Source organism: Zingiber officinale, chromosome 1A (genome assembly GCF_018446385.1).
Source record: "Zingiber officinale cultivar Zhangliang chromosome 1A, Zo_v1.1, whole genome shotgun sequence".
Taxonomy (NCBI): Eukaryota; Viridiplantae; Streptophyta; class Magnoliopsida; order Zingiberales; family Zingiberaceae; genus Zingiber; species Zingiber officinale.
This window is the reverse complement of record NC_055987.1, coordinates 45,571,787-45,599,738: the sequence shown is the minus strand read 5'-3', so window position 1 is coordinate 45,599,738 and position 27,952 is coordinate 45,571,787. Positions and strand designations below refer to the sequence as shown.

The following is a 27,952-nucleotide window of genomic DNA, read 5'->3' as shown; positions in this document are numbered from 1 at the left end:
CTTAACGTCCGTCACTATTATAGTAAACAAATTTGCTACGGTGAAAATCAAAGCACAGTCGTGCAACATATAAAGTCATCAATTTGAGTTGTGTCCGTCAAGTTAGCTCGCTCCGTCAAACAATTTAAGTAGATTGGGTTAGAATCGTATCAACCCAAGTCCACCACAAGCCAACTCGCCTAGGCCCACGAACCATACAAGTCGCCCTGCAATGAGTTTGGGTTGACACGCCGGTTGAGAAACACATATAAGTTAAGTTTTATATTAATTTATTATCTTTCTTTGTTATAATTTTAAAATAAAAATAATACTTTTCATCAAACATGAGTACTCATTGGCATTCATTTACATTTAAAATATATATTTATGGATATATTTGATTGATGAAACTTTTCTGAAGTAAAATGTTGAAGATATGAAATTTTTTTTTAATTTTTTTTAAAATTTTTATAGGCTCACGGATTGGGTCGCCTAACCCGCAATCAGCCTTTGATTGGGTTAAAGGTACATATGGTGTGCAACCCTGGTTTTGAGCTTCTTATGTGAAGTTATGGATTTAAGCCCATTGACACGTGGATTGAATTTCTGAAAATAGACTGTGCATGACTAGGGAGACCTTAAATCTATGATTTTAGGGCATGGTAAGATTGAGAAGTACTGTAGAAACCTACAGGACTTAAATTGGGTCCTAATTCTTAAGGTAGTTTTGATGTGGTCAACCGAGTTAAGTTAAGTTATGCATTTTTGATGTCTTATGTCTAAGTGTGCAGGAACTTAGGAGTACAAGAAGTCGAGCGAAAGACGCAGCTAGCGAGAAGGACGACACGAGAACGAGTCAACAGGTTCGATACGTCCGAGGGACGAGGTGTTGCAGAAGAGAACGCTGCCTAACGAGAAGGAAGCGCGCGGCGTTTCCGATGCATGAGAAGCTGGATCGAAAGCTTGCTCGAGGAGAAGGCCAGAAAATGGGTTCAGATGAGCCCTATTTCAAATGACCAAAATCATTCAAGCGAACGGAGTCAGAATGTAGGAGAAATGAGTAGTCAATAGAAGTTGACTGCTCTAAGTCAAACACCTGGATGCTCCGGGCGCTTGGACTGCTCCGAGCGCTCAAACCCCTCGGGGCAGCCCAAGTGCGCCTCCCTTGAGGAGCCTTCGAATTGGCCACGTCAGCACAATCCGGGCGTCCGGAGCATTCCAGGCGCCTGAACCAAATAAGGTTGATCCATTGCGAACCGTTATGACATGGATAAAGTTTTATCCATGCCCAGGTGCCTGGAATTGCCACGTTAACAATGGTTAGATTTGACCAGCATACTATAAATAGAGTCCTGGTCTCAGTAATAGAGAACAACACTTGTACTCAAATTATTTTTCTATTTTACTACTTTAATTGTCAGTTGTCAACATTGTGAGAGGTTATTCTGTCCAAAGGAGAATTATAGTAAGTTTTTCATAGTCTTGGATTAACAATCTTCTAATTGCAAATCAAGTAAATTATGTGCCTCTTTCTTTCATTAATTAATTTATTTTAATGAATTATTTTACAAGCAAGTGTTTCTCTAATTTATTTTGAAGATGACGAGGAAGATTTGGTTTTATCTTTCAGGGCAATTCACCCCCTCTTGCGAGCTGCCCCAACAGGGACCTACACTAACAAAGTTGGCTAAGGTCATTAATGGGTTTTGCCCAAAACTCATTGATGGACATAAAAAATTTGAAATTATGAAACCTAGACATGGAGTGGAAGAATAGTATAGAGAAGGTATAGATGGTGTGCAACTATGACTTTGAGGCTCTTACATGAAATTATGGGTATTTATTTCAATGATCAAGACCATAGTGGTATTGATTTTCAAAGATCAGTGGCACTGTTTTAGAGAAATCACAAAATAGTAGTGATAGTTTCAAAGGATTAAAAACATCATGGTATAAGCACCACTATGTTTGAAAAATCACAATAGATTGGTGTTTGTTTCGAAAGATCAGGACCATTGTGGTACTGGTTTCAAAAGACTATAACTATTATGGTGTTGGTTTTTAAAGATTAACACTACCGTGTTAGAGAAATCACACTACAATGGTGCTAGTTTCAAATTATTAAGATCATTGTGGTGTTGGTTTTCAAAGATCAGCGTCACCGATGGTGTTGATTTCGAAAGATTGAGACTATTGTGGTGCTCATACTTATAAAACAACACTACAATTGTCCTGATCCTTTGAAACAACACTACAATTTTTCAAAATTTCTTAGTTGTCTCACTTTTCGTACTTAAACACTTACTCTCCTCTTTTAGCATTCATCAAAAATTATGCACATAAGTATATCAAAAGGAAGTAAAACATGCAAACACTCGATTTAAGGGAGCATTTAAAAATTTATAAGCATTTGTTTAAATAAATCTGTAAGTTTTTTTTTCAAAAATAAAAATCCAAAACATTTTTGAAAGGAGTTTTTTGAACCATTTTTCAAAACAAATATTTTAAAAAATATTTTCTAAGGTATTTTTCAAAATGTTTTCAAATATTTTCAATGTGATTTTGAACGTAGTTTTGAAAATATTTTACAATGTATTTCCATGTATTTTTCAAAAATATTTTCAAGTATAAATTTTGACAAGTATTTGAAAAGCAATTTTTGAAGAATCTGCACAGCATTTTTCTTAAGAAAATAGATCAAAATAATTTTGAAAACCTTTAAAAAAAATTGTAAAGTATTTCTTAAAGTAATTTTTCAAAAAAATTAAAAGAAAAAACTTTGTAAGAATTTTATAAACCATTTGTCAAAATAAGTTGTAAAGTAATTTTTAAAGAATTTTGCACCATATTTTCAAAGAAAATAAGGCAAAATAATTTTAGAAACATTTTAAAAATATTTTTCAAAATTAAAATTTGTGAAAAGACATTTTTCAAGGGATTTTCAAAGCAATTTTAAAAGTAAGTTTTCAAAACAAAATTTAAAATATTTTTAAGTTGTTCAAATATATCCTCCCCTTAAATTGATACTCCTCTTAATCTGACTAATTCAGATCCCTTGTCCCCCGTATCCCCTTATCGATGGGATGGTCATGACATCCGATATATGTGGTATCCTCGTGATGTGTAAAACATCCTTGAGATATAATCTGACACGTCCAATCAACAAGGGGACACAGAAACAAAGATATTTCAGGACAAAAATCCGAACTCTAATTTGACACATATGGTCAGCAAGGATCTTTATCTAATTATTTGAGATACTTAGTGTTAAAATATTAATTTTCAGAAAATAAATAACTTTGTAAAACTATATAAGTTAAGTTTGATTAATATTTTGAGTTTAATTCAATTAAGTTTCAATTGTTTACTTATTAATTATTTAATTAAGTTTTAAGTTTAAATTAATTACATTTAAATTGAATTGATTATTTATTTAATTAAGATTTAGATTTAAATTAATTAAAGTAAATTTTAAGTTCAGATCAATTTTATTAAGTTTAAATTTAAGTTTAATTAATTTAGAATATCATTAAAGTTTTTACAGTTTATAATTAAAGTTTTTTTTATATCTAGATTTAACATAGGTTTAAACTTACGTTTTAATTAACTAAAGTTAAGGACATCTGTAGTCGTAAACCTCTTACAGAGTTTTATGCTTTGCCACATCATTGTCACATCAAAAATTAAAAACCTTACTTCTTTTAAAAATGACTCTCTATTATCATAAAACCTCTCTCTTTTAAAAATTTCATTTTTTTAAAAAAATTCTCTCTTTATCCTCTCTCCACTAATTTTTTATAAACCTGGTCCCAAGATTTTGATACAGGTTTATAAAAAAACTATAAATTCCACCTATGCAGTGGGGGAGAGGTTTATATTGAGAGATTTATAGCATAAATTACATGCTATAAACCTCCCACTGCAGATGACCTAAGTATCATTAACAAGTTTTAGGTTTAGTTAAAGATTTAAGGTTAGTTTTAAGTTGTTTATTATTATTATTATTATTATTATTATTATTATTTATTAGGATGAATAATTCATAATTAATTGGTTTTAGGTTTTATATTAAGTTAGATTTTATTAATGTTTTAATTTAAGTATAAGATTTAATTAAGTTTTTGAGTTTTAGCTAAGTGTTTAAATTTAAATTAAGTTTTTAAGATACAAATTTTATAAAAGATTTAAAAGGATTTTTAAAATAAAAATATTTTTAAAAATAAAAGGAAATAATTTTTAAAATAAATTTTTAAATGATTTTTTAAATGATTTGTAGAAATAATTTTAAAAATAGTTTTAAAATATATTTAAAATATTTTTAAAAATATTTTTAAAATTATTTCTAAAATATTTTAAAAATAATTTAAAAGATTTTTAAAACGATTTGTAAAATGATTTTTAAAAGATTTTAAAAATAGTTTTAAAAATGATTTTAAAAATATTTTTTAAAGAATTTTTAGAAAATATTTTAAAAAAAAACAATTCAAAGTTTAAGTTTGATTAAGTTATATTTTAATTACTTTCTAATTTAAGTGTAATCCAATTTTAGTTTTAAAGTTTAATTAACTTTAATTTTAACGTTTGATTTAGTTTAATTTGTATATGATTTGATTACTTTAGTAAGTTTAATTAAGTGTTAATTTAAGGTTTTAATAAACTTTTAGATTTAAGTAAGTTAAATTTAGAGTTTTAAATTCAATTAATACTTAAAGTTTGATTAAGTTATTATTTAAATTTAATTGAAATAATATTTTTTAATTAAAATTTAAAAGGTTAATTAATTAAAACTATTTAATTAAATTTGGGTCCTTAATTATCTCACTCGATTTAATTTATCAACTAAAGTATTCTTACAATTGAGATGAGTTAGTTGAATTTTTTTTTATTTGAAAATAGTTTGACCTTTGAGTTAGATTCAGGTTTAACTGTCAGTCAATTAAATATATATTTTAAAAATCAGCTTCCAGGCTATGGTCAAACACAAAAGTCTTCTTGGATATCAGAGTAATGACTACTTCCAGATAAAGTTTTTTTTTAAAGAAATTTGACATTTAATTTTCCTATTGATAAACATTCTCTAACTAGTCTAGGATTTAGCGAGATAAATTCGGTTAGTTTCACTTAGTTAAGTAGACCAAGAAAGATACATCTTACTCCACTTGACTCTCTTGACTAAGTTTCTCTAACGTACTATTATCTCATCCCCCCTAATATTAGATTGGACAAAAGTGAAGTAATCCTTTTAAATCTAATCCTAATTACCTAGGCGGGTGGGCTATTGTTTTAGAGGCTCCAACTAGTTTGGTGTTGTTGGTCTCTTGCGGTTGGCAAGAAGTGTTGGTGCAATATTCCCCAGGTCAAGGTTGACCAAGTTGACTGAGCTTGAATTGAGTCAAGCTTGAGTCTTGATGTTTGGATTTCGATATTTGACAATACATATAGACAACAGATGAAGATTGCAGGTGCAATTGTTCATGTGAGGAGATTGTGAAGGAGAGTCAAGTAGGTCAAGGTTGACTGGATACTTGTCTGGAAAATCCTAGTGAGTGAAGCTAGGTGAAAGTCCTGGTGAGTGAAGCCAGGCAGAAGGAAAATTCTAGTAAGTGAAGCTAGGTGAAAGTCTTGGTGAGTGAAGCCAGACAGAAGGAAAATCCTAGTGAGTGAAGCTAGGTAAAAATCCTGGTGAGTGAAGCCAGGCAGAAGGAAAATCCTGGTGAGTGAAGCCAGGTGAAAGACCTAGTGAGTGAAGCTAGGCAGAGTGAAAGACATGGTGAGTGAAGTCAGGCAATTGGGAAAGTCCTGGTGAGTGAAGCCAGACAGATGGGAAGTCCTAGTGAGTGAAGCTAGACAGTTGAAAGTCCTGGTGAGTGAAGCCAGGCAGATGTGAAAGTCCTGGTGAGTGAAGCCAGGTAGATGTGAAAGTCCTGGTGAGTGAAGCCAAGCAATTGGGAAAGTCCGGTGAGTGAAGCCAGGCACGAGGAAATTCAGATGAATCAAGGCTGATCGGACATCTGGTGTTGAAAAGTCCAAGTAGGTCAAAGGAATTGACTGGATACTTGGCACGAGAAGGAAAGTCCAAGTAGGTCAAAGGGATTGACCGGACACTTGGCACGAGCAGGAAAGTCCAAGTGGGTCAAAGGGATTGATTGGACACTTGGTGAGCGAGTTCTAGCAGGTCAAGGGTGACCGGATGCTAGGCATGATGTACCAACAGGTCATGGTTGACCGGAAGTTGGTTTAGGGGACTTTGGACTTGGTTTTGGGCAAAAACCATGAGCTTGATCGATCAGTCGATCGATTGGCTCATGCCCAATCGATCAGCTGATCGATTGGGCGAGTCCCCACGCAAGCTTCTCCCAATCGATCAGTGGATCGATTGGGGAGAAGTGTCGTGTGAATAGAACCCCTCTGGATCGATCGGTTGATCGATCCAGAGGTCCCAATCGATCAATGGATCGATTGGGAGCTGCTGTTTGTGCGCGATAAGCCCTGGATCGATCAGCCGATCGATCCAGGCAATTCACGAGAGCACAGAGGCGCTTTGGATCGATCGATGGATCGATCCAAAGCCTCCCCGATCGATTGGGAGCAATCCAATCGATTGGGATCCGACCGTTGGCGTCATATTTAGCGGCTGGCGAGCTGTTCTCTCGGTAGAACTTACGGCTTGCTTCTCCAGCGAGCACAGAGCTTCTCCACAGGGTTCTCACCGCCAGATCTTGAGGGTTCTTGGAGGTTTGTCCAAGTCAAGAGGCGGATTTACAGCAGAAGAAGAAATCTAGGGTTAGGGTTTTCTTGTGCTAACTTGTAAGCTTCTAGCTTGGATTTTGTTCTCTTTCCCCTTCTTCTTTAGTGTGAACTTGTAGGGCTTCTCCGCCTTTGGTAGTTACCATAAAGGAGTGTTTTATTAGTGGAGGGTGCGTGAGTGTGTGGATCCTTGGACTAGTCACCTCTTGTGAGGTGGATACCAAGTAAATTCTCTTGTTAGCGTTGTGTATTTTGTTTCTTTATATTTTCCACTGCATATCTTGAAGAAACAAGTAACGACAAGCAAGACGAGTGCACCGAGCTATTCACCCCCCCCCCCCTCTAGCTACATAATCGGTCCCAACAAGTGGTATCAGAGCAAGGTTGCTCTTCACCGGAATCATCGCCGAAAGGGGCAAAAGGCTAGAGGGTGAAGAAGTTGGAGCAATTCTACAAGTCAAGATTTCTTCAAGCTCAACTTCAACATGGAATTCCAAGAGGACTTGGATTCGACACAAGGGTGCCTCCACCATATGTATCTACAATCTTCGATTCTTGGAGATCAAGAATCGAAAATTTTCTTATGATGGAGATAGAGCAATGATTTGCTCTTATGGAAGGCTTCGAAGCTCCAACAAGTTCAAAGGGCAAAATTCTCAAGAGGAGCAAGTGGAGCCAAGAACAAATCCAAAGATGTGAGGCCAATGACAAAGTGACCAATCTTTTGGTCAATTTATTGCCGAGCAACATCTTGGAGAAAATTGGAGAATTTGAAGATGCCAAAGAGCTATGGAGCGAATTGGCAAAGATTCATGAGATCCCCTCCACTATACCAAACCAAGAAGAATCCAAAGAGGCTGATTCATTGGAGCAAGACCAAGAGGAAGAGGACTTCGAGGTTGAGAGATGCTCAACTTCCGAAGAAGAAGTCCAACAAGCTTCATCTTCAAAGGAATTAAATGAAAAGAGCAAAGAGGGAGCATACTCTTTGTTTCACATACAAGATGAAGATGATAAAGCCTCCACCTCTAGGATTGAGGGGGAGTGCGGATTATTGACACCGGAGCAAGAAGAAGTCTCTACATCCGGGTCAAGAGAAGAAGAGGATGAAGAAGCTTCCACCTCCACAAGTCAAGTCAAATCTATTGGAGGAAAATCATTTTCGGATCAAGAGGAAGTCTCTACCTCCGGATCCAAAGGAGAAGATGTCATTCCTACACATGAAGGTATAAATGTTTCAATTTAAAATAAAAATCATATTATATGTTTTGAATGTAGGGAACATGAGCATTATAAGAGCAAGTGCCCTAAATTGGCTAAGAAGAAGAGCCAAGTGGCACTAAAGGGCAAGGAGAAGCCCAAAGAGACCGCTCCCGGAACAAAAAAGAGCAAGGAGCACATTGTGTGCTTTTCTTGCAATCAAAAGGGACATTATAAGAGCTAATGTCCCAAGGGGAAGAAAGCGATCAAGGCTCATGGAGGAAGCACAACTCAAGGGGGAGCCTCCAAGGTAAAAAGAAAGGTATCATTTATTGAGCATACTCCCTTGAATAATGGTAAAAAGCATGCTAGTTCTAATTTTTATCATTTTAATGCTATTTACCATAAGAATAGAAAGCATGAGAGCTTTAAGGAAAAACATGTGGCTCTCCTTGCTAAGACTACCACACCTAGGGTTAGGAAGGTAGGTAAAAGTCTAGGTAATAACACAAGGGACCATAGTTATAAGCCTAGAAACAAAAATGCTCATGGAATAATTGAAAACCCAAAAGCTAAGGACTTAATGATGGAAAATCAAGTCTTGAGGTCAAGACTTGATAAATTAGAAAAGACCCTAAAAAGGATGGAAAATATCCTAAAAGGGCAAAATGAGCATAGCCTAGGTCTAGGAGTACAAAAGCCATCCAATGACCATAGAGGTTTGAGATACAAACCTAAGGCTAAGAAGGATGTAATTTCTTATCATAGAGTTCCATATAGTTATGGAACCAACCCTAGGTCAAATGGTCAAGTCAAAAGTACAAGGGAAGTTATCCCTAGGAGTATTTTTGCAACTAAAGTGACTAAGACTTCTAAGAAGTCTAATAAAGTCACTAAAAAGGTCACAAGGGAAGAAATCCCTAGGGTTGGCCTAGAAAAGGTGATCAAGGCTTCTAAGAAGTCTAACAAGGCCACTAGGAAGGTATCTAGGGAAGTTATCCCTAGTGAATACCTAGAGCATCCAAGGAGCACCAATAGGTTTTGGGTTCCTAGGAGCATTTTCTCTACCCCTTAGATGGGTTAGAGAGTGTCAACTACGATTAGAAGGGTAGTTAACCCAACTTTGATGAAGTTGACACTCGGAGAGCATTTTCAAGGTTATTATTAACCTTTGAAAATGAAAAGAAGTGTTATTTACTCTTATAAGAGTAAAATGTGTCAAATTTGATAAATTGGATGATATTTTAATTGACACAAATTGGAAAAATCATAAGAACTACCAAGTTGGGTTTTTGGTATGTTCTTAAGGGATTAAAGACAATCTATGCCTTAACTCAAATGGTGATTCTTGGAAGAGTAGATTGTGCCAAAATTTGAGGAATATAGTTAATTTCAATTGGCACAACAAATTAAGAGTAAAAGAAATGTCAAGTTGGATTTTAGCATTTTCTTGATGAAATAGGGGCAATCTAGGTTTAATGTTAAGTTAGCTAAAGTTTTAGGATACTTAGATAGGTAATCTAGGTATTTTATGTGGGACCGTTAGAGTCGATAGAGGGGGGGGTGAATATCGATTCGAAAAAGACGAGTATAAACGCAGCGAAAAAATAAAATAGACACAGATGTTTTTATTTCGTTCGGAGCCTGTGACGACTCCTACTCGAAGGCCCGTGGTCCTTGACCACTTTCGTTGGGCAATCACTAACAAGTCGAAATATGATTACAGAATGAGTATAGGAAATGCAAGTGAAAATAAAGCAATACCGACAAGGAAATTAAATAAAAACCGAAGTAGCACTTTGTCGGAACTTTGTTGGCGTCGCACTGAACGTCGAGCAGCAAGACCAGCAGTAGAAGAGTTCTCAGCTTGATTGATTCTGAAGCTCCTGTCTGGGGCTTCTTTTATATACTGTTCCAGGCGCCTGGATCCCTTCCGAGCGCCTGGAATGTGACGTAGCTGCACAAACCATGATGCTCCACGTGGCGACGACTCGACTGGATAGAATTCGCCTTCCGGGCACCCGGATCCCTTCCGGGCGCCCGGACCTCCGGGCGCCCGGATCCCCTCCGGGCGCCCGAACCACCTTGTTTCAGAAAACTCCCTTTTCCTGCAAAACAAAGTTAGTCCGAGGCAAATATGTATCCTGTAAAACAGATTGTTAGCACAGTTAAAGTTCAACAGATGGATAAAAAGAGTATGACTTAGATTCCGTCTTTCCGAGACCGGAATCTAGTCACGATCTCGACTTAGACATCCGAAATGGATCTAAGCCGGATCGACGCCTAATGTGTTAGGATCGATGGACACGGCTAGAGAGGGGGGTGTGAATAGCCGCCCCAAATTCTCGCGTTTCTTTCTACAAACTAGGGTTAGCGCAGCGGAAACTAAATGCAGAAAGAAAACAGGAGAAGAAATCAAACCTCTACGCAAGGATGTAACGAGGTTCGGAGATGAAACTCCTACTCCTCGGCGTGTCCGTAAGGTGGACGAAGCCTATCAATCCGTCGGTGGATGAGTCCCCGGAAAATCGGCTAAATCAAACTCCTTGTGGGTGGAGAAACCTCGCCACAATCACTTGCAACAGCAAGCTAAGAGTACAAGAGAATAGCAAGAACAAAATACAACAGGAATGTAAACACAGTAGCTTGCCTTCTCGTCAACTGGGGTCCCGGATGAAGTAGCAACTTCACGGACAGATGCAACAAGCAACTTAGCAGCAGCTGATCCAGTCGTGGAATGAAGCTCACGCGAAGCTTCGACAAGGAGGAGCTCAACAAAGCTCAAGCACAACAGCACTTTTCAACTCGAAGGAAGAAGAAGAAAAAAAATGCCAGCAACGAAGCCCTGGACCCCTTTATACCTGCGAAGAAGACAGCGAAGAAACTAGCCGTTGCGTCGCAACGGCTAGAACCCTGATCGGTCTGCAGACCGATCAGGGAAGAGATGGATCGTCACTGATCGGTCTGTGGACCGATCAGGCTCTGTCCTGATCGGTCCCCAGACCGATCGACCCCTCCTCGGACTGTCCGATCAGAGAGTCTCCTGATCGGTCGTGAGACCGATCAGTGCTGATATCAGATTCGGACATCTGAATTCGAGCAACTGATTTCGCAGTCGGTTCTCTGGACCGATCAGGAACTCCACAGGAGGCTACTGAGTGGAATCTGATCGGTCACCGGACCGATCAGGAAACACTGAGTATCACTGGATCGGTCTGCAGACCGATCCAACTCCTAGGTTTAGAGTGTCCTCTCTAACCTAGTTCGGAGAACGTGCTACCGAGCCCTCTCCGACTCCATATGCCAAGCTTCACTCACTTGGACTTCTCAACACCAGATGTCCGATCACCCTTGATCTATCTGGATTTTCCCTTGCCCGGCTTCACTCACCAGGACTTTCCACACTGCCTAACATCCCAGTTAGGACTTTCCCACTGCCTGGCTTCACTCACCAGGACTTTCCACACTGCCTAACATCCCAGTTAGGACTTTCTCACTGCCTGGCTTCACTCACCAGGACTTTCCACACTGCCTAACATCCCAGTTAGGACTTTCTCACTGCCTGGCTTCACTCACCAGGACTTTCACTTTCACCTAGCTTCACTCACTAGGATTTTCACCTGGCTTTACTCACCAGGATTTCCCGACTGCCTGGCTTCACTCACCAGGACTTTCCCCGTGCCAAACTCCCTGTTTGGACTTTCCGCGTGCCAAGCTACCTGCTTGGACTTTTCCCCGTGCCAAGTCTCCGTACTTGGACTTTTCCAGTGCCAAGCTCCCTGCTTGGACTTTTCCGTTGTCAAGTCTCCATACTTGGACTTTTTCCCGAATCAGGTCAACCAGGTCAACCTTGACCTATGGTTGCACCAACAATCTCCCAAACATCTATTCTTGTCAAACATCAAGAATAGAACTCTCTTTTCATCAAACATCAACATACAACTCAACTAGGTCAACCTTGACCTAAGGTTGCACCGACAATCTTCCCAAGTCAAACATCAAAATACAACTCGAGTCAAGTCACCTCGAGTCGGGTCAACCAGGTCAACCTTGACCTAAGGTTGCACCAACAATCTCCCCCTTTTTGATGTTTGACAAAACCCATAATCAAGTTAGGTTAACCCGATAACCTAACTTTGGTTTTCCAACCATCTTCCAATGTCCAATGTTCTTTCCTTGAACATTCTCTGGACATTCTCCCCTTAGGTTACCCGATTACCAATGTCCAATGTTCTTTCCTTGAACATTCTCTGGACATTCTCCCCTTAGGTTAACCCGATAACCTAACTTGGGTTCTCCAATAATTCTCCCCCTTTTTGACACACATCAAAAAGAATTCCAATGTTCTTCCTCGAACATTCCTTGACATTCTTTCCCTAGCTTAGGTTAACCCGATAACCTAACTTGGGTTCTCCAATAATTCTCCAATGAACACTCTCCCCTTTTTGACACACATCAAAAAGAAAAAGGAGAGTATCAAGGTCAAGAGTTTCTTCCTAATGAAAGTCCCATACCTTTCATTGAAACTCTTAATTTCCCCCTTGATACTAAACTTAACAATCAACTTAGTGATAATCCCATATCACTAATCCTCAAAAGTCTTAAGGAGTAAAAACTCCCCCTAAAAGTCAACTCCACCTTGACAATTAGTTAAGGCTCCCCCTAAAGGTCAACTCCCCCTTGACCATTGCACCAACAATGTCTTGGAGAGTTTCAAACCTTTAGAAATCCAAAAACACCACTTCCAGAACTGAAATTTCAGACAACAGTTGAAAAATCAGAAATTGGCACGCACTGATCGGTCCCTGGACCGATCAGAAACCCCCTGGATCGGTCCCCAGACCGATCCACGCTTTTTGGATCGTCACTGATCGGTCACCAGACCGATCAGGCCTTCACCAGATCGCACCAAGCTCTCTGGATCTCACTGGATCGGTCCACAGACCGATCAGAACTTACCTGGATCGGTCCCCAGACCGATCCAGACTCTGATAGGCAGATTTCTGAAATTTCCTTCCCGAAATTCAGAAACTCCTAGAAAATTCCAGAAAATTCGAAAAATTGTGAAATTTTGAGGATACATTCCTCATATCATACACTATCAAGGAAAAATAGTTTTCTATGAAAATAGTTTCCATTTTTCAATCTTGATACAAAGTTCAAAAACTTTGAAATAGTTCAAGTTTAAACCAACTTTGTATCACAATGTTCAATGATGAATGCTATCACTAGGAAAGCTTCATCAAGGTTTTTCAAATCAATTTTAAAAATGCTTTTAAAATCATTTGAATTTAGGACCATAATCTTAGGGCTAGATGTACATGACTTGTACACAAGCTTTCCCTATGATCCTTAATTTCTTGAATTAGGGTCATCTAGGTACAAGGACTATGCACCTTGATCCTAACTCATGATCCTAATATCTCACACACATCTAAGGTGTATCAAACCACATTCAAGTCAATTTGATGTGAGATATGGATTAATGTCAACTTAGGCTAAGTTCTCATGCATTTTCTAAACACCAATTTGATCTCAATATCAAATTATATGTTTGTCCTTAAATCAATTTCATTGATTATAATGCAAGAGATGATGACATGGCATATAATGATATCATGAGTAAAAACATGTGCCAATGTCATGATGTCATGGCATAAAGTTTGAAAACTTAAATAAAGCATGACATAAAAACTAGCCTAAGCATTATCATGACATTTCAAATGATAATAAAATAAATATGATGTCATGGCATGGCATATGGCAACCAATCATGGCAAGTTAGCACAAATAAAATACCTAAATTCCCTATCTAAGTATCCTTAGCCTTAGCTAACTTAAAATCTAACCCTAGATTGCCCATATATCCCTAAGAGAAAACCAAAATCCCAATTATGGTATTTCTCTAGGTTTTCTTAAATTGTGCCAAATAAGATTAAAATCGATATTTTTCAAATATGGCACAATTTACTCTTCAAGGAGTAAATAATAATTCTTTTTCATTTTCAAAGGTTATCAAAACCTTGAAAATGCTCCTTGAGTGTCAATTTCCTCAAAGTTGGGTTAACTACCCTTCTTATTGGAGTTGACACTCTCTAACCCATTTATGGGGTAGAGAAGATGCTCCTAGGAACCCAATACCTATTTGAGCTCATTGGGTTCACTAAATATTCACTAGGGATGACTTCCCTAGCAACCCTCCTAATGACCCTCTTAGGCTTTGAAGCCTTGGTCATTTGGGTCTCATCAAGGTCAACTATAGGGGTGACTCCCCTTGTAACCTTGGTAATGGTCTTCCTAGCCCTAGATTTTGTTCCATAATCGAATGGAACATTATGATAAGTGGGCTTGACCACTTGGGACTTAGGTTTGTGACCCAAACCTTTCTTGTCCTTGGACATTGGTTTTTGACCCTTAAACCCTAGAGATGACTTCTCCAAGTTCTTAAGAGCCTTTTCCAAAGTATCAAGTCTTGACCTCAAGACTTGATTCTCCTTCTCTAATACCTCAAGTTTTAATTTGTCATTGTTCTTTGAGGTATTCCTAGGCATATGTCTAGATGATTTGGGATTTCTATCTAGGTTTCCCTTAACCTTAGATGAGTTAATCCTAGGGTTGGCTTTCCTAGTGTTATCCTTATCTAGACTAACATCTTTGGCACCTAAGCACATATATTGATTTCTAGTGTTAACATGCTTATCATTATTGACTAATGCAATAAAATTACTAGCATGTATCCTACTAGAATTGCACGAATGAGCCTTAAAAGATACCTTAGGGTTTGCCTTAGCTCCCCCTATCGTTGTGCCCGGTCTCTTGCCCTTGTGAGGTTGCCTCCCCCTCGGACAATGGCTCCTATAGTGTCCCCTTTGCTTGCATTGGAAGCACACGATGTGCTCCTTGCCCTTGCGTTTTGGGACTCCGGCTTCCTTGACCTTTGGCGCCGGTGGAGTCTTTCTTACCCTCTTTGGACATTTACTCTTGTAATGTCCATACTCCCTACACTCAAAGCACATTATGTGTAATTTATTTGAAATTGAAATGCTTGAGTTACCTAGGGTTGAGGATGGATGAAGACTCTCATCTTCATCCCTTCCGGAGGTAGAAGCTTCTTCTTCTTGCTCCGATCTTGAAGAGGAACTCTCCTCCTCTTCTTCTTTAGATGTTGAGTGGCCCTCAACTTCTAAATCTTCTCCTCCATGATGTGAGCTACTTGGCTCACTTAGCTCCTCTTCATGGCTTGAATTTGAGCTTCCCTCATGGAACTTGGCCAAGTTATCCCATAATTCCTTGGCATTGTTGTAACCTATCTTACACAAGATGTTAGTAGGCAATGAAAATTCAATTATTCTCGTTACCTCTTCCTTGATTTCGGATTTGTGAATTTGTTCTCTTGTCCACTCCTTCTTCTCAAGTGGTTTTCCTTCCTTATCCACCGGAGGAGTAAAACCTTCTTGTACACAAAACCAATTCATTATGTTAGTCATAAGAAAGTACTTCATCCTTACCTTCCAATACGCGAAGTCGCCGCATTCGTAGAAGGGTGGAATGGTGACGTCTTCTCCATAGAGATCCATTCTCTAGCTTTGCTCCCACGGGTGTGAATCCGGCGAAGAGCGACCTCGCTCTGATACCACTTGTTAGGATCGATGGACACGGCTAGAGAGGGGGGTGTGAATAGCCGCCCCAAATTCTCGCGTTTCTTTCTACAAACTAGGGTTAGCGCAGCGGAAACTAAATGCAGAAAGAAAACAGGAGAAGAAATCAAACCTCTACGCAAGGATGTAACGAGGTTCGGAGATGAAACTCCTACTCCTCGGCGTGTCCGTAAGGTGGACGAAGCCTATCAATCCGTCGGTGGATGAGTCCCCGGAAAACCGGCTAAATCAAACTCCTTGTGGGTGGAGAAACCTCGCCACAATCACTTGCAACAGCAAGCTAAGAGTACAAGAGAATAGCAAGAACAAAATACAACAGGAATGTAAACACAGTAGCTTGCCTTCTCGTCGACTGGGGTCCCGGATGAAGTAGCAACTTCACGGACAGATGCAACAAGCAACTTAGCAGCAGCTGATCCAGTCGTGGAATGAAGCTCACGCGAAGCTTCGACAAGGAGGAGCTCAACAAAGCTCAAGCACAACAGCACTTTTCAACTCGAAGGAAGAAGAAGAAAAAAAATGCCAGCAACGAAGCCCTGGACCCCTTTATACCTGCGAAGAAGAAACAGCGACACAGCGAAGAAACTAGCCGTTGCGTCGCAACGGCTAGAACCCTGATCGGTCTGCAGACCGATCAGGGAAGAGATGGATCGTCACTGATCGGTCTGTGGACCGATCAGGCTCTGTCCTGATCGGTCCCCAGACCGATCCCAGCTCTCCCAGCTCTCTCACAGAGAATCGCATTCGTCTCTTGATCGGTCGTGGAGACCGATCAGGCATACACCTGATCGGTCCCTGGAACGATCAGGAGCTTCTTTCTTCACTTCTGATCGTCGCCTGATCGGTCTGTGGACCGATCAGGAACTCCACAGTAGGCTACTGAGTGGAATCTGATCGGTCACCAGACCGATCAGGAAACACTGAGTATCACTGGATCGGTCTGCAGACCGATCCAACTCCTAGGTTTAGAGTGTCCTCTCTAACCTAGTTCGGAGAACGTGCTACCGAGCCCTCTCCGACTCCATATGCCAAGCTTCACTCACTTGGACTTCTTAACACCAGATGTCCGATCACCCTTGATCTATCTGGATTTTCCCTTGCCCGGCTTCACTCACCAGGACTTTCCACACTGCCTAACATCCCAGTTAGGACTTTCCCACTGCCTGGCTTCACTCACCAGGACTTTCCACACTGCCTAACATCCCAGTTAGGACTTTCTCACTGCCTGGCTTCACTCACCAGGACTTCCCAATTGCCTAACATCCCAGTTAGGACTTTCTCACTGCCTGGCTTCACTCACCAGGACTTTCACTTTCACCTAGCTTCACTCACTAGGATTTTCACCTGGCTTTACTCACCAGGATTTCCCGACTGCCTGGCTTCACTCACCAGGACTTTCCCCGTGCCAAACTCCCTGTTTGGACTTTCCGCGTGCCAAGCTACCTGCTTGGACTTTTCCCCGTGCCAAGTCTCCGTACTTGGACTTTTCCAGTGCCAAGTCTCCATACTTGGACTTTTCCGGTGCCAAGCTCCCTGCTTGGACTTTTCCGTTGTCAAGTCTCCATACTTGGACTTTTTCCCGAATCAGGTCAACCAGGTCAACCTTGACCTATGGTTGCACCAACAATCTCCCAAACATCTATTCTTGTCAAACATCAAGAATAGAACTCTCTTTTCGTCAAACATCAACATACAACTCAACTAGGTCAACCTTGACCTAAGGTTGCACCGACAATCTTCCCAAGTCAAACATCAAAATACAACTCGAGTCAAGTCACCTCGAGTCGGGTCAACCAGGTCAACCTTGACCTAAGGTTGCACCAACATAATGTTCCCTTCCCGGGAACGCGTCCTCGCAGTCACTCCCCTCCAGTGACTTACCTCACTTACCTGCCAGACGTCCGGTCAGCCCGTCGACCCGTCTGGACTTCTCGCCAAGCGTCCGGTCAGCCCGTCGACCCGCTTGGACTTCTCGCCAGCTATCCGGTCAGCCCGTCGACCTAGCTGGACTTCTCGCCAAGCGTCTGGTCAGCCCGTCGACCTAGCTGGACTTCGTGCCAGACATCCGGTCAGCCCGTCGACCTGTCTGGGCTTCTCCTGCACACTTAATCAAAGTGTCAGACAATAACAAACTAACTTAACCTGATTTGTCATTCATCAAAACCTGGGTTAAATCGTTAGTGCTAACCGCACCAACAATCTCCCCCTTTTTGATGGAATGACAACCTGGTTAAGTTAGTGAAAACATATGCAAGTAACAACATGCATTTATGTGGTTTTTAAGTTAGTTAGTATTTTCAAATTGGTTTAGCTAACTTAACCACCTAACCCTCCCCCTTTGGCATTCATCAAAAAATAAGCAGGGGTAAACAAGCATAGTGTAGAGTAATAAAAAGTTTAGTTCAAAAATTCAAAGATACTGATAAACGTACAATTTTTAACAGCAAGTTAAAAAAAATAGTCAAGTTGACTTGGGGGAGTTTAAAGTTTTGAAAACTTGTTTAAAGCATTAGCTTTTAGCTTTTAGAAAAATTGCTAAGTTTAGATAGTCTAATTTTCAAACATAAGTGTATAAGGTCTAAATTTCAAGATCAAGTTTAAATTTTCAAAACAAGTTTCAACTTTGAAACACTTTTCAAACATAAGTTTTCAAAATCAAAATTCCAAAACTAAGTTTGAAAAATTTATTTTTCAAAACTGATTGAAAAATACTAGAAAAATTCAGTTTTCTAGAATACTAGAAAAGTACTAGTTTCAAAACCATGGTTTAAAATACTAGAAAAGTTCAGTTTTCAAGTACTAAGTAAAAAGGATAAAAAGTTTGTGATTTAAAACAAACAATTGTGAGTTGATTTAAGAAATTTTTCATAATTTTAAACAGGTTGATTTTGAAAACTGATTTTTAAACTTTGATTTTCAAAATTAAGTTTAAAATTCGATTTGAAAAACTGAATTAGTTTTATTTCTCCCCCTGAACCTGACATAAAATTTTGAAAATATTTGCTAAATATATTCAAAGTAGAAAAAAAATCGAGGTAGAATTTTATAGAGAGATTTTAAAGAGAAGATTAAAAAATAGCACTTAAGGAGATAATTAAAAACCTCCCCTGAATTTGATACTCCTTTAATTTATTAATCCTCCTTATTTATTACTCCCCCTTAATATAAGATTTTACAACCGTAACATATTTTCGTACCTAAGTGTTTTAGGCGATTGTATAATTATCTTTATAAAATTGTTCATTTAAATTTGACTAAACGTAATTAACGTTAGATTCAGTTGAAATGAGTTAACCTTTAGTGTTAGTCATAATTATTATTATTTATATTTATTAATTTTTTTTAAAGGGATTTCTAAACCAGCATTTAAAAGGAATTTAAAATGATTTTTATGTCAATTAACATACGTTTGATTCAGTTTTGATTTTAGATTTAAATTAATATTAGTGGTTAATTTAAGTTTAAGTTTAATTTTAAGTTTAAGTTAAAATTTTTAATCAATATTAAGTTTTAATTTAAGATTTAATTTTCAGTTAAGTTAAATTTAAAAATAATTTTAAGGTTAAAATGATGTTTAGGATTAAAAATAAGTTTAGAGTAAAAATAATAATTTTTAAAGTGAAAATAGTCTATAGAAATAATTTATTATTATTACTATTTTTGTTAAGTTAAAAGAATTTTATTATAGTGAAAAAGTAAGAAGAAATTTTCAAAATGATACATAATTTTTAAAATAGTTTTAAAATGATTTTTAAAATAGTTTTTTTTTAAATAATTTTTAAAATGTTTTAAAATAATTTTTTAAAAGAATTTTTTAAAGTTTTTAAAATAATTTTTTAAAAGAGAAAAAAAATTTTAAAAGAATTTTTTAAATTTTTTAAAATGATTTTTAAAAGAGTTTTTTTTTTTAAAAAAAAATAATTTTTAAAATGTTTAAAAGAATTTTTAAAAGAATTTTTTAAAGTTTTTAAAATGATTTTTTTTAAAAGTGTTTTTAAAAAAAATTAAAATAATTTTTAAAAGAATTTTTTAAAGTTTTTAAAATGATTTTTAAAAGAGTTTTTTTTTTTAAAATAATTTTTAAAATGTTTAAAAGAATTTTTTAAAGTTTTTAAAATGATTTTTTTTAAAAGAGTTTTTAAAAAAAATTAAAATAATTTTTAAAAGAATTTTTTAAAGTTTTTAAAATGATTTTTAAAAGAGTTTTTAAAATGATTTTTAAAAGAGTTTTTTTTTAAATAATTTTTAAAATGTTTTAAAATAATTTTTTAAAAGAATTTTTTAAAGTTTTTAAAATGATTTTTTAAAAGAGTTTTTAAAAAAATTTAAAAGAATTTTTAAAAGAATTTTTTAAAGTTTTTAAAATGATTTTTTAAAAGAGTTTTTAAAAAAAATTTAAAATAATTTTTAAAAGAATTTTTAAAAGTTTTTAAAATGATTTTTTAAAAGAGTTTTTAAAATGATTTTTAAAAGAGTTTTTTTTAAAAAAAATAATTTTTAAAAATGTTTTAAAATAATTTTTAAAATAATTTTTTAAAGTTTTTAAAATGATTTTTTTAAAAGAGTTTTTTTAAAATAATTTTTAAAATGTTTTAAAATAATTTTTTAAAAGAATTTTTTAAAGTTTTTAAAATGATTTTTTAAAAGAGTTTTTGAAAAAAATTTAAAATGTTTTAAAATAATTTTTTAAATTTAGAATAAATTTTTTAAGTTAAATATAAAATTTTTAAAGTTAAATTTAAAAATAATTTTTTTTTAATAATTTTTTTAAGTTAATTTAATATTAATTTTTTTTATTTAGTTTTAATTCGAAATTTAATTCGAAATTTTAATTTTAATTTGAAATTCAAAATTTAATTTTAATTAAATTTGAAATTCAAATTTTAATTTTAATTTGAAATTAAATTTAAAATTTGAAATTTAATTTTAATTTGAAATTCAATTTAAAATTTGAATTTTAATTTTAATTGATTTTAATTTAATTTGAAAATTAATTTGATCATTATTCATCTCACCCGATCTAGATTATCAATCAGGGAATCCTATAATTTTGTGAGATGAATTAGATTTTATTACAGAGTTTGGTTTAACTTGTGTTAGATTCAGGTTTAGCTTTGGTCTCAACAAATAGGCATTTTTCGGATAAACTTCTAAGCTTGGTGAGTCACATGGACGTCATTAGAAGTAACCAACATTTCGAGATTTTTCGAATAGTCCTATCCACGGAGCTTAGTACTAAACCTTGGCCTAACTAGTTAGAATCCATTTAAAGGTAACTTCGGTCGGTTCCACTTGGCCAAATGCACCAGATTGAAGCCATATCTTTCTAGACATGCGATGCCCAAGCTTCCCCAACGTACTATCATCAAAAAACTTCACCAGTACCATGATTCAAGTTAAACTTGAACCCTCTTTAACTAGTCTTAATTACCCTGTCGGGTAGGTTGGTTGGGGTTACCCTTTTCGGGTAGGTTGGTTAGGGTTACCCTGTCGGGTAGGTTAGTTTTGGAGGTGCCAGCTATTCTGGAACCTCCCCCTGAATTATTGGCCATTAATTTAGTTTTTAGTTCCGGGTTGATTATAGTTAAGTTTTGGTTAAAATCTAATGTTTAATTTGTAATTTAGATTCAAGTTTTTAATTTTGAATTAATTAAATTAGTCAAATTATCTTTCTTTAAGAGAATGTATTTAATATTTAAATTTTCTTTCAATTTCACTTTTATTAGGTTAATTGAACTATCTTTCTTTAATAGCTTATTTTTAAAGTTTAAGTTTTTATTCATTTTTAACTTTGAATTAATTAAATTGTTTGAATTATGTTTCCTTAAAGGTTTATCTTTTAACCTTTTATTAATTGTTAATTTTGAAATTTCTAGATTATTTTTGTTTAATCTGTTATCTTTAACATTTAATTTTAAGTTTGCCGTTTTGATTTTATCAAAGTGTTTGATTTTATCCTTATATTTTCTTTATTTTTTAAGTTGATATAATTAGTGGAATTTATTAGATTATTCTTATCGTTAAAATTTAATTTTTTATTAATTAAATTATCTTGGGTTTGGATAAGATTTTCTAGATTAATATTGTCTAGATTATTAAATAATTTATTAATTTTATCTAGATCAATATTGACCTTGTCATCTCTATCATTTGAGTTTTCAGATTTGTTTAGGTTCAAGTTTGAATTTTTTAAATTAATTAGATTTGTTTTATCAAATAATATCCTAGGGGTATTTTTGTAATTATTGTCAACTATATTATTTTCGCATATATTTTCAGAAATAACCAGATCAATGCTCATATTTTTTAAACTACTATTAGCAGGGGTATTTTGGTAAATATCACTAACCTTGAGCGCAACCCCTAATTCAGTAGGCTTTTCGATTGGATCTAACCCGAGTTTGGATTCAATTTTTACTTGATCCTTGAGCTCCATCGGCTCCTCGTGAAGTTTGATCAATTGGGTCCAAAGCTCATGTGCATCTTTGTACTTTTCTAGTCTGCATAAAACATTGTTAGGTAAAACATTACAAATGATTTTACTTACATTTGTGTTTAGTTCTGAGTTCTGAGAAGGTTTTCTCAATATCAGCCAATAATCAAAGTTTACGCTTCCTAAGAAGCATTCCATTAATCGCTTCCAATAGTTGAAATCTTGATCGTATGGTGGTGGTTCGTGGGGGTTCCGTCCTTCTTGAAAAGTCATTATTCTTGCACACAGAGAAACAGAAAAAAAAATCCCTAGACTTGGTCTTGGATTAGCAGTGCTGGAAAAAATAATATTTCACTATTTTCGGAAAAAATAATAAAATATTTGAAAAAAATATTATTTCAAAATTTTGAAAATGTAATATTTTTTAAATACTAAACAATGGTGAAAAGATGGCGATGTATTTTTCAAAAACAGTTTTGGAGGGAAAAAAATGAAAGACGTAAGGTTTTATTTAAAAGACAAACAATATCTAATTTTTCTTTAAAAAAGTCCCCCTTTGCCTGATTGGTGGTTGCACCAAATCAGAGCGGTACTTGCTCTGATACCACTTGTGAGACCGTTAGAGTCGATAGAGGGGGGGTGAATATCGATTCGAAAAAGACGAGTATAAACGCAGCGGAAAAATAAAATAGACACAGATGTTTTTACTTCGTTCGGAGCCTGTGACGACTCCTACTCGAAGGCCCGTGGTCCTTGACCACTTTCGTTGGGCAATCACTAACAAGTCGAAATATGATTACAGAATGAGTACAGGAAATGCAAGTGAAAATAAAGCAATACCGACAAGGAAATTAAATAAAAATCGAAGTAGCACTTTGTCGGAACTTTGTTGGCGTCGCACTGAACGTCGAGCAGCAAGACCAGCAGTAGAAGAGTTCTCAGCTTGATTGATTCTGAAGCTCCTGTCTGGGGCTTCTTTTATATGCTGTTCCAGGCGCCTGGATCCCTTCCGGGCGCCTGGAATGTGACGTAGCTGCACAAACCATGATGCTCCACGTGGCGACGACTCGGCTGGATAGAATTCGCCTTCCGGGCGCCCGAACCACCTTGTTTCAGAAAACTCCCTTTTCCTGCAAAACAAAGTTAGTCCGAGGCAAATATGTATCCTATAAAACAGATTGTTAGCACAGTTAAAGTTCAACAGATGGATAAAAAGAGTATGACTTAGATTCCGTCTTTCCGAGACCGGAATCTAGTTACGATCTCGACTTAGACATCCGAAATGGATCTAAGCCGGATCGACGCCTAATGTTCCCTTCCCGGGAACGCGTCCTCGCAGTCACTCCCCTCCAGTGACTTACCTCACTTACCTGCCAGACGTCCGGTCAGCCCGTCGACCCGTCTGGACTTCTCGCCAAGCGTCCGGTCAGCCCGTCGACCCGCTTGGACTTCTCGCCAGCTATCCGGTCAGCCCGTCGACCTAGCTGGACTTCTCGCCAAGCGTCCGGTCAGCCCGTCGACCCGCTTGGACTTCTCACCAGCTATCCGGTCAGCCCGTCGACCTAGCTGGACTTCGTGCCAGACATCCGGTCAGCCCGTAGACCTGTCTGGGCTTCTCCTGCACACTTGATCAAAGTGTCAGACAATAACAAACTAACTTAACCTGATTTGTCATTCATCAAAACCTGGGTTAAATCGTTAGTGCTAACCGCACCAACATTTTATTTATGCTAATTTGTCATGTTTTGGTTGCTCATTATATGCCATGACATCATGTTCATTTTTGCATTCATGCTCTATTATGAAAAACACAAAAATATCATGTCATATCATACATACATCATATAGTTATAGGAAATTTCTTTTGAAAATTATTTATGATTGATGTATGTCATAACACCATCATGCATTATGTTTAATTTCTTGAAATTTAAGGATCAAATGACATTCATTAACAAGAAACATCCTTGGTGGATGTTAAATATTTCTAAAATGTCTAGGTAGATATGCGTGATCCCTAGATTAGGACAAAATCCAAATTTTACATCTCACAAAGACCTATAAGGTGACTTGTATGTGTTTTAGTGCACATTAGATACAAGTGAGAGGTTAGGATGATGAACAAAACTCAAGATGTTGATTTAGTGCATTCTTTTGAGTTTTTAAGTTCATCAAAACACATAGTTATGTGTTTTCCAATCATTGGGAAAGCTAATGTACAAGTCATGTGCATTGAGCCCAAGGAATATGGTTGGATATTGGTTTTGAAAATCATTTTAAATGCTTTTGGAAAATTTTGATGAAGGCTATCTTTTGATAGTAATCATCATTGATTAGTTAGACACAAAGTTGGAAGAAAACACTAAAGTTTTTACAAGTTTTCTAATTTGTGTTAATATTTGAAAATATGAAGTATTTTCTTATAAAACTATTTTTCCATGATAATATATGTCCTAAACAATGTCTACACAAATTTTTATGATTTTTAAAATTTTGTAGATTTTTCTAGAGGTTTCTGAAATTGACTGAAATTAAATTTCAGCCTTTTCAGAGCTTCAATCGATCAGTGGATCGATTGAAGTGCCTCAATCGATCAGCCGATCGATTGAGAGCAAGCTTCTCGCGAACAGAAGCTTCCTGGATCGATCCACCAATCGATCCAACCCTACTGAATCGATCAGTGGATCGATTCAAGCAGGTTCAATCGATTGGGACCCAACTCCAATCGATTGGGGATGCTGATTTTAGCTGGTAAAGTCTGATTTCAGCATTTTGGACCACCTTTAGTCTAGGTAATTATTCCTAACCCCTCAAAATACATGTGTATATATTTAGGGAGAGTTTTCATGATGAAAACAAGGATGGATTGGTTAAGGAAGACTAAGTAGAAGTTTAGGTTGAGGTTTGATTTCAATATTGAATTTTTGAACCTCAAAACTTCTAAATTTGGGTTTCCTAAAGGTTTAGGGATTCCAAGTCATTGTTGGTGCAATGACAAAAGTCACGAGCATGTCTTTAGGGGGAGTTACTCTTTAAGGACATGAAAATTTAATTTTCATACACCTTGGAAGGTGGTTAACCTTCTTTCGTGAAAATGCTCAAGGTTGGGCATTTGACTACAATGGAGAGTGGATATCTTCATTGTTCCAAGTGGTGCATGCTCATGAATGAGCATTTGATGATAATGAAGGATATGAGACCTTCATTTGAATCGGCTGTGAACAACGAGTGAAGTTGTGAACAACGTAGGGTAACTCTTCAGGAGGAGGGTTTTGTTTCTGTTATGTGCCCAAAGATGAGGCATGTAGGGATTTGATGTGTGCCAATAGGGGGAGAATGAAAGAGTTTAAGTTAGACCTTCATTATCTAAGAGGAAGTTTGCCCTCTTAGGGGGAGAGTGTAGGGTTTAACTTACGTCTTCATTACCTAGTGGCATGAAGAGAGTTGAGGCTATGAGATTAGCCTAACTTAAATGTGGTATTATCAAACATCAAAAAGGAGAAGATTGTTGGTGCAATATTCCCCAGGTCAAGGTTGACCAAGTTGACTGAGCTTGAATTGAGTCAAGCTTGAGTCTTAATGTTTGGATTTCGATGTTTGACAATACATATAGACAACACATGAAGATTGCAGGTGCAATTGTTCATGTGAGGAGATTGTGAAGGAGAGTCAAGTAGGTCAAAGTTGACTAGATACTTGATTAGAAAATCCTAGTGAGTGAAGCTAGGTGAAAGTCCTGGTGAGTGAAGCCAGGCAGAAGGAAAATCCTAGTGAGTGAAGCTAGGTGAAAGTCCTGGTGAGTGAAGCCAGGCAGAAGGAAAATCCTAGTGAGTGAAGCTAGGTGAAAGTCCTGGTGAGTGAAGCCAGGCAGAAGGAAAATCCTGGTGAGTGAAGCCAGGTGAAAGACCTAGTGAGTGAAGCTAGGCAGAGTGAAAGACCTGGTGACTGAAGCCAGACAATTGGGAAAGTCCTGGTGAGTGAAGCCAGGTAGAAGGAAAATCCTAGTGAGTGAAGCTAGGCAGTTGAAAGTCCTGGTGAGTGAAGCCAGGTAGATGTGAAAGTCCTGGTGAGTGAAGCCAGACAATTGGGAAAGTCCTGGTGAGTGAAGCCAGGCACGAGGAAATTCAGATGGATCAAGGCTGATCGGACATCTGGTGTTGGAAGTCCAAGTAGGTCAAAGGAATTGACCGGATACTTGGCACGAGGAGGAAAGTCCAAGTGGGTCAAAGGGATTGACTGGACACTTGGTGAGCGAGTTCTAGCAAGTCAAGGGTGACCGGATGCTAGGCATAATGTACCAACAGGTCATGGTTGACCGGAAGTTGGTTTAGGGGACTTTGGACTTGGTTTTGGGTAAAAACCATGAGCTGGATTGATCAGCCGATCGATTAGCTCATGCCCAATCGATCGGCTGATCGATTGGGCGAGTCCCCACGGTAAGCTTCTCCCAATCGATCAGTGGATCGATTGGGGAGAAGTGTCGCATGAACAGAACCCCTCTGGATCGATCGGTTAATCGATCCGGAGGTCCCCACTACAACAAAAACCTTCATAGACATCGGTTTTCCACCGGTGTCTATTTGATTTTCGACCGATGTCTATGAAGCCGATGTTAAAAGTCTGCCATTTTAGACATCGGGTTAAAACCGGTGTAGTATCACTTAACGACACCGGTCTTCGAATCGGTTATTAACCGGTGTAGTATCACTTAACGACACCGTTTCATCAACGGTGTAAAACCGATGTAATATTGTATGTTAATAACACTAGTTTTGGCAGCGGTAAATGACCAATGTAATATTACTTTATAACACCGGTTTTACATCGGTGGAAAACCGATGTAATATGTATATTTTTTAACAGCACAGATTTGATTTTAAAACCGACAATAACAAAAAAAATACACAAATATTCACAAATTGTACAAATATTCTTCATTCAATAATATCCATAAAATACACATATTCACAAATTATATAAATAATCTTCTTACAACAATATCCATAAAATACCCAAACATTCTTTTTACATCAAAAGCTAGCTAATAGATATCAAAATCAAAGTATAACATTCTGTTAACACATCAAGGTACAACTGTCTCAAATGTAATCTAGCATGCATTCAGCCCACTCGAACCGCACTTCATCAATTTCAACTCTGGAGTACTTGAGATTTGTAAACTGTAAAAACACATAAATAATATATTAGTAAATTAAGACCAAAAATCATAGTTGAAAAAGTAGTAAGAGCACCAGGTAACAAGATGAGTAATTGGAATGCTTAAAAAGAGAAACGTTCATCAATTATCTCAACCACAAATAAATAGAAAGAAGAATCATAGATGTAAGATACTGATATAGTCCAACACCGGCACAAATTTAAAGAAGCAATTACCTATCTTTGTAAGCTGAAGCCAAATTTGCATGGGCTTCAGGCATAGTTGGTCTGATATTCACAGCACGTATATAATCCTGAATTGCTTCAGTAACTCTACCAATCTCCTTAAATGTGTTCCCTCTATTGACAAGACCATCAGCATCAGTCTGAACTAGCAAAAAGCAGCAATTCTCATGATTGAATATCCATGCAGGAAGCAAAGGTTGAACTAGCAGTGTAGCTATGTAGGTGCTGCCTAGTATCTGCCAAATTAACGAAATTAGCCGAAGTATCTTGCCAATATAAACCGACAAAAATCTCATGATTGAATAAGGAAGAAATAAAAGCGAGAAGTGATTTTTACAAAAATTCCATATAGTAAACTGGAATTCATATCCCTAAGAAAAGTTTGATCCAATAAAATATTTTAAACTGTATTTGTCAAAGCCAATGCAGATGCTTCCCCACTAAAATGAGAGGTAGTTGCACTAAATGGTCAACGACCATCCATCATTGATGATCCTTCTCACTTCAATCTCATAGCAGTCCAGATGGCATT

The 27,952-nt window shown here is 36.9% G+C and overlaps 1 protein-coding gene across 1 annotated transcript; it reads right to left on the bottom strand.

Annotated features, from left to right (window-relative positions):
- Positions 1-807: 807 nt before the first annotated feature.
- LOC121997787 lies at positions 808-27,952 on the bottom strand. The gene is made up of 3 exons (XM_042552420.1): positions 27,412-27,952; positions 27,144-27,197; positions 808-982 (listed from the first exon to the last, which is right to left on the bottom strand). The coding sequence occupies exons 1-3, from the start codon at positions 27,714-27,716 to the stop codon at positions 808-810; spliced, it is 534 nt and encodes a 177-aa protein (XP_042408354.1). The 5' UTR covers positions 27,717-27,952.

What these genes read in the sequence shown, in the direction of transcription:
- LOC121997787 (XM_042552420.1), bottom strand. Translation starts at nt 27,716, where the DNA reads ATGAGATTTTTGTCGGTTTATATTGGCAAGATACTTCGGCTAATTTCG. An exon ending in GCTTCAGCTTACAAAGATAG is followed by an intron (nt 27,198 to 27,411) that starts GTAATTGCTTCT and finishes GTGTTTTTACAG; the next exon opens with TTTACAAATCTCAAGTACTC. An exon ending in ATGAAGTGCGGTTCGAGTGG is followed by an intron (nt 983 to 27,143) that starts GCTGAATGCATG and finishes CATTTGAAATAG; the next exon opens with GGCTCATCTGAACCCATTTT.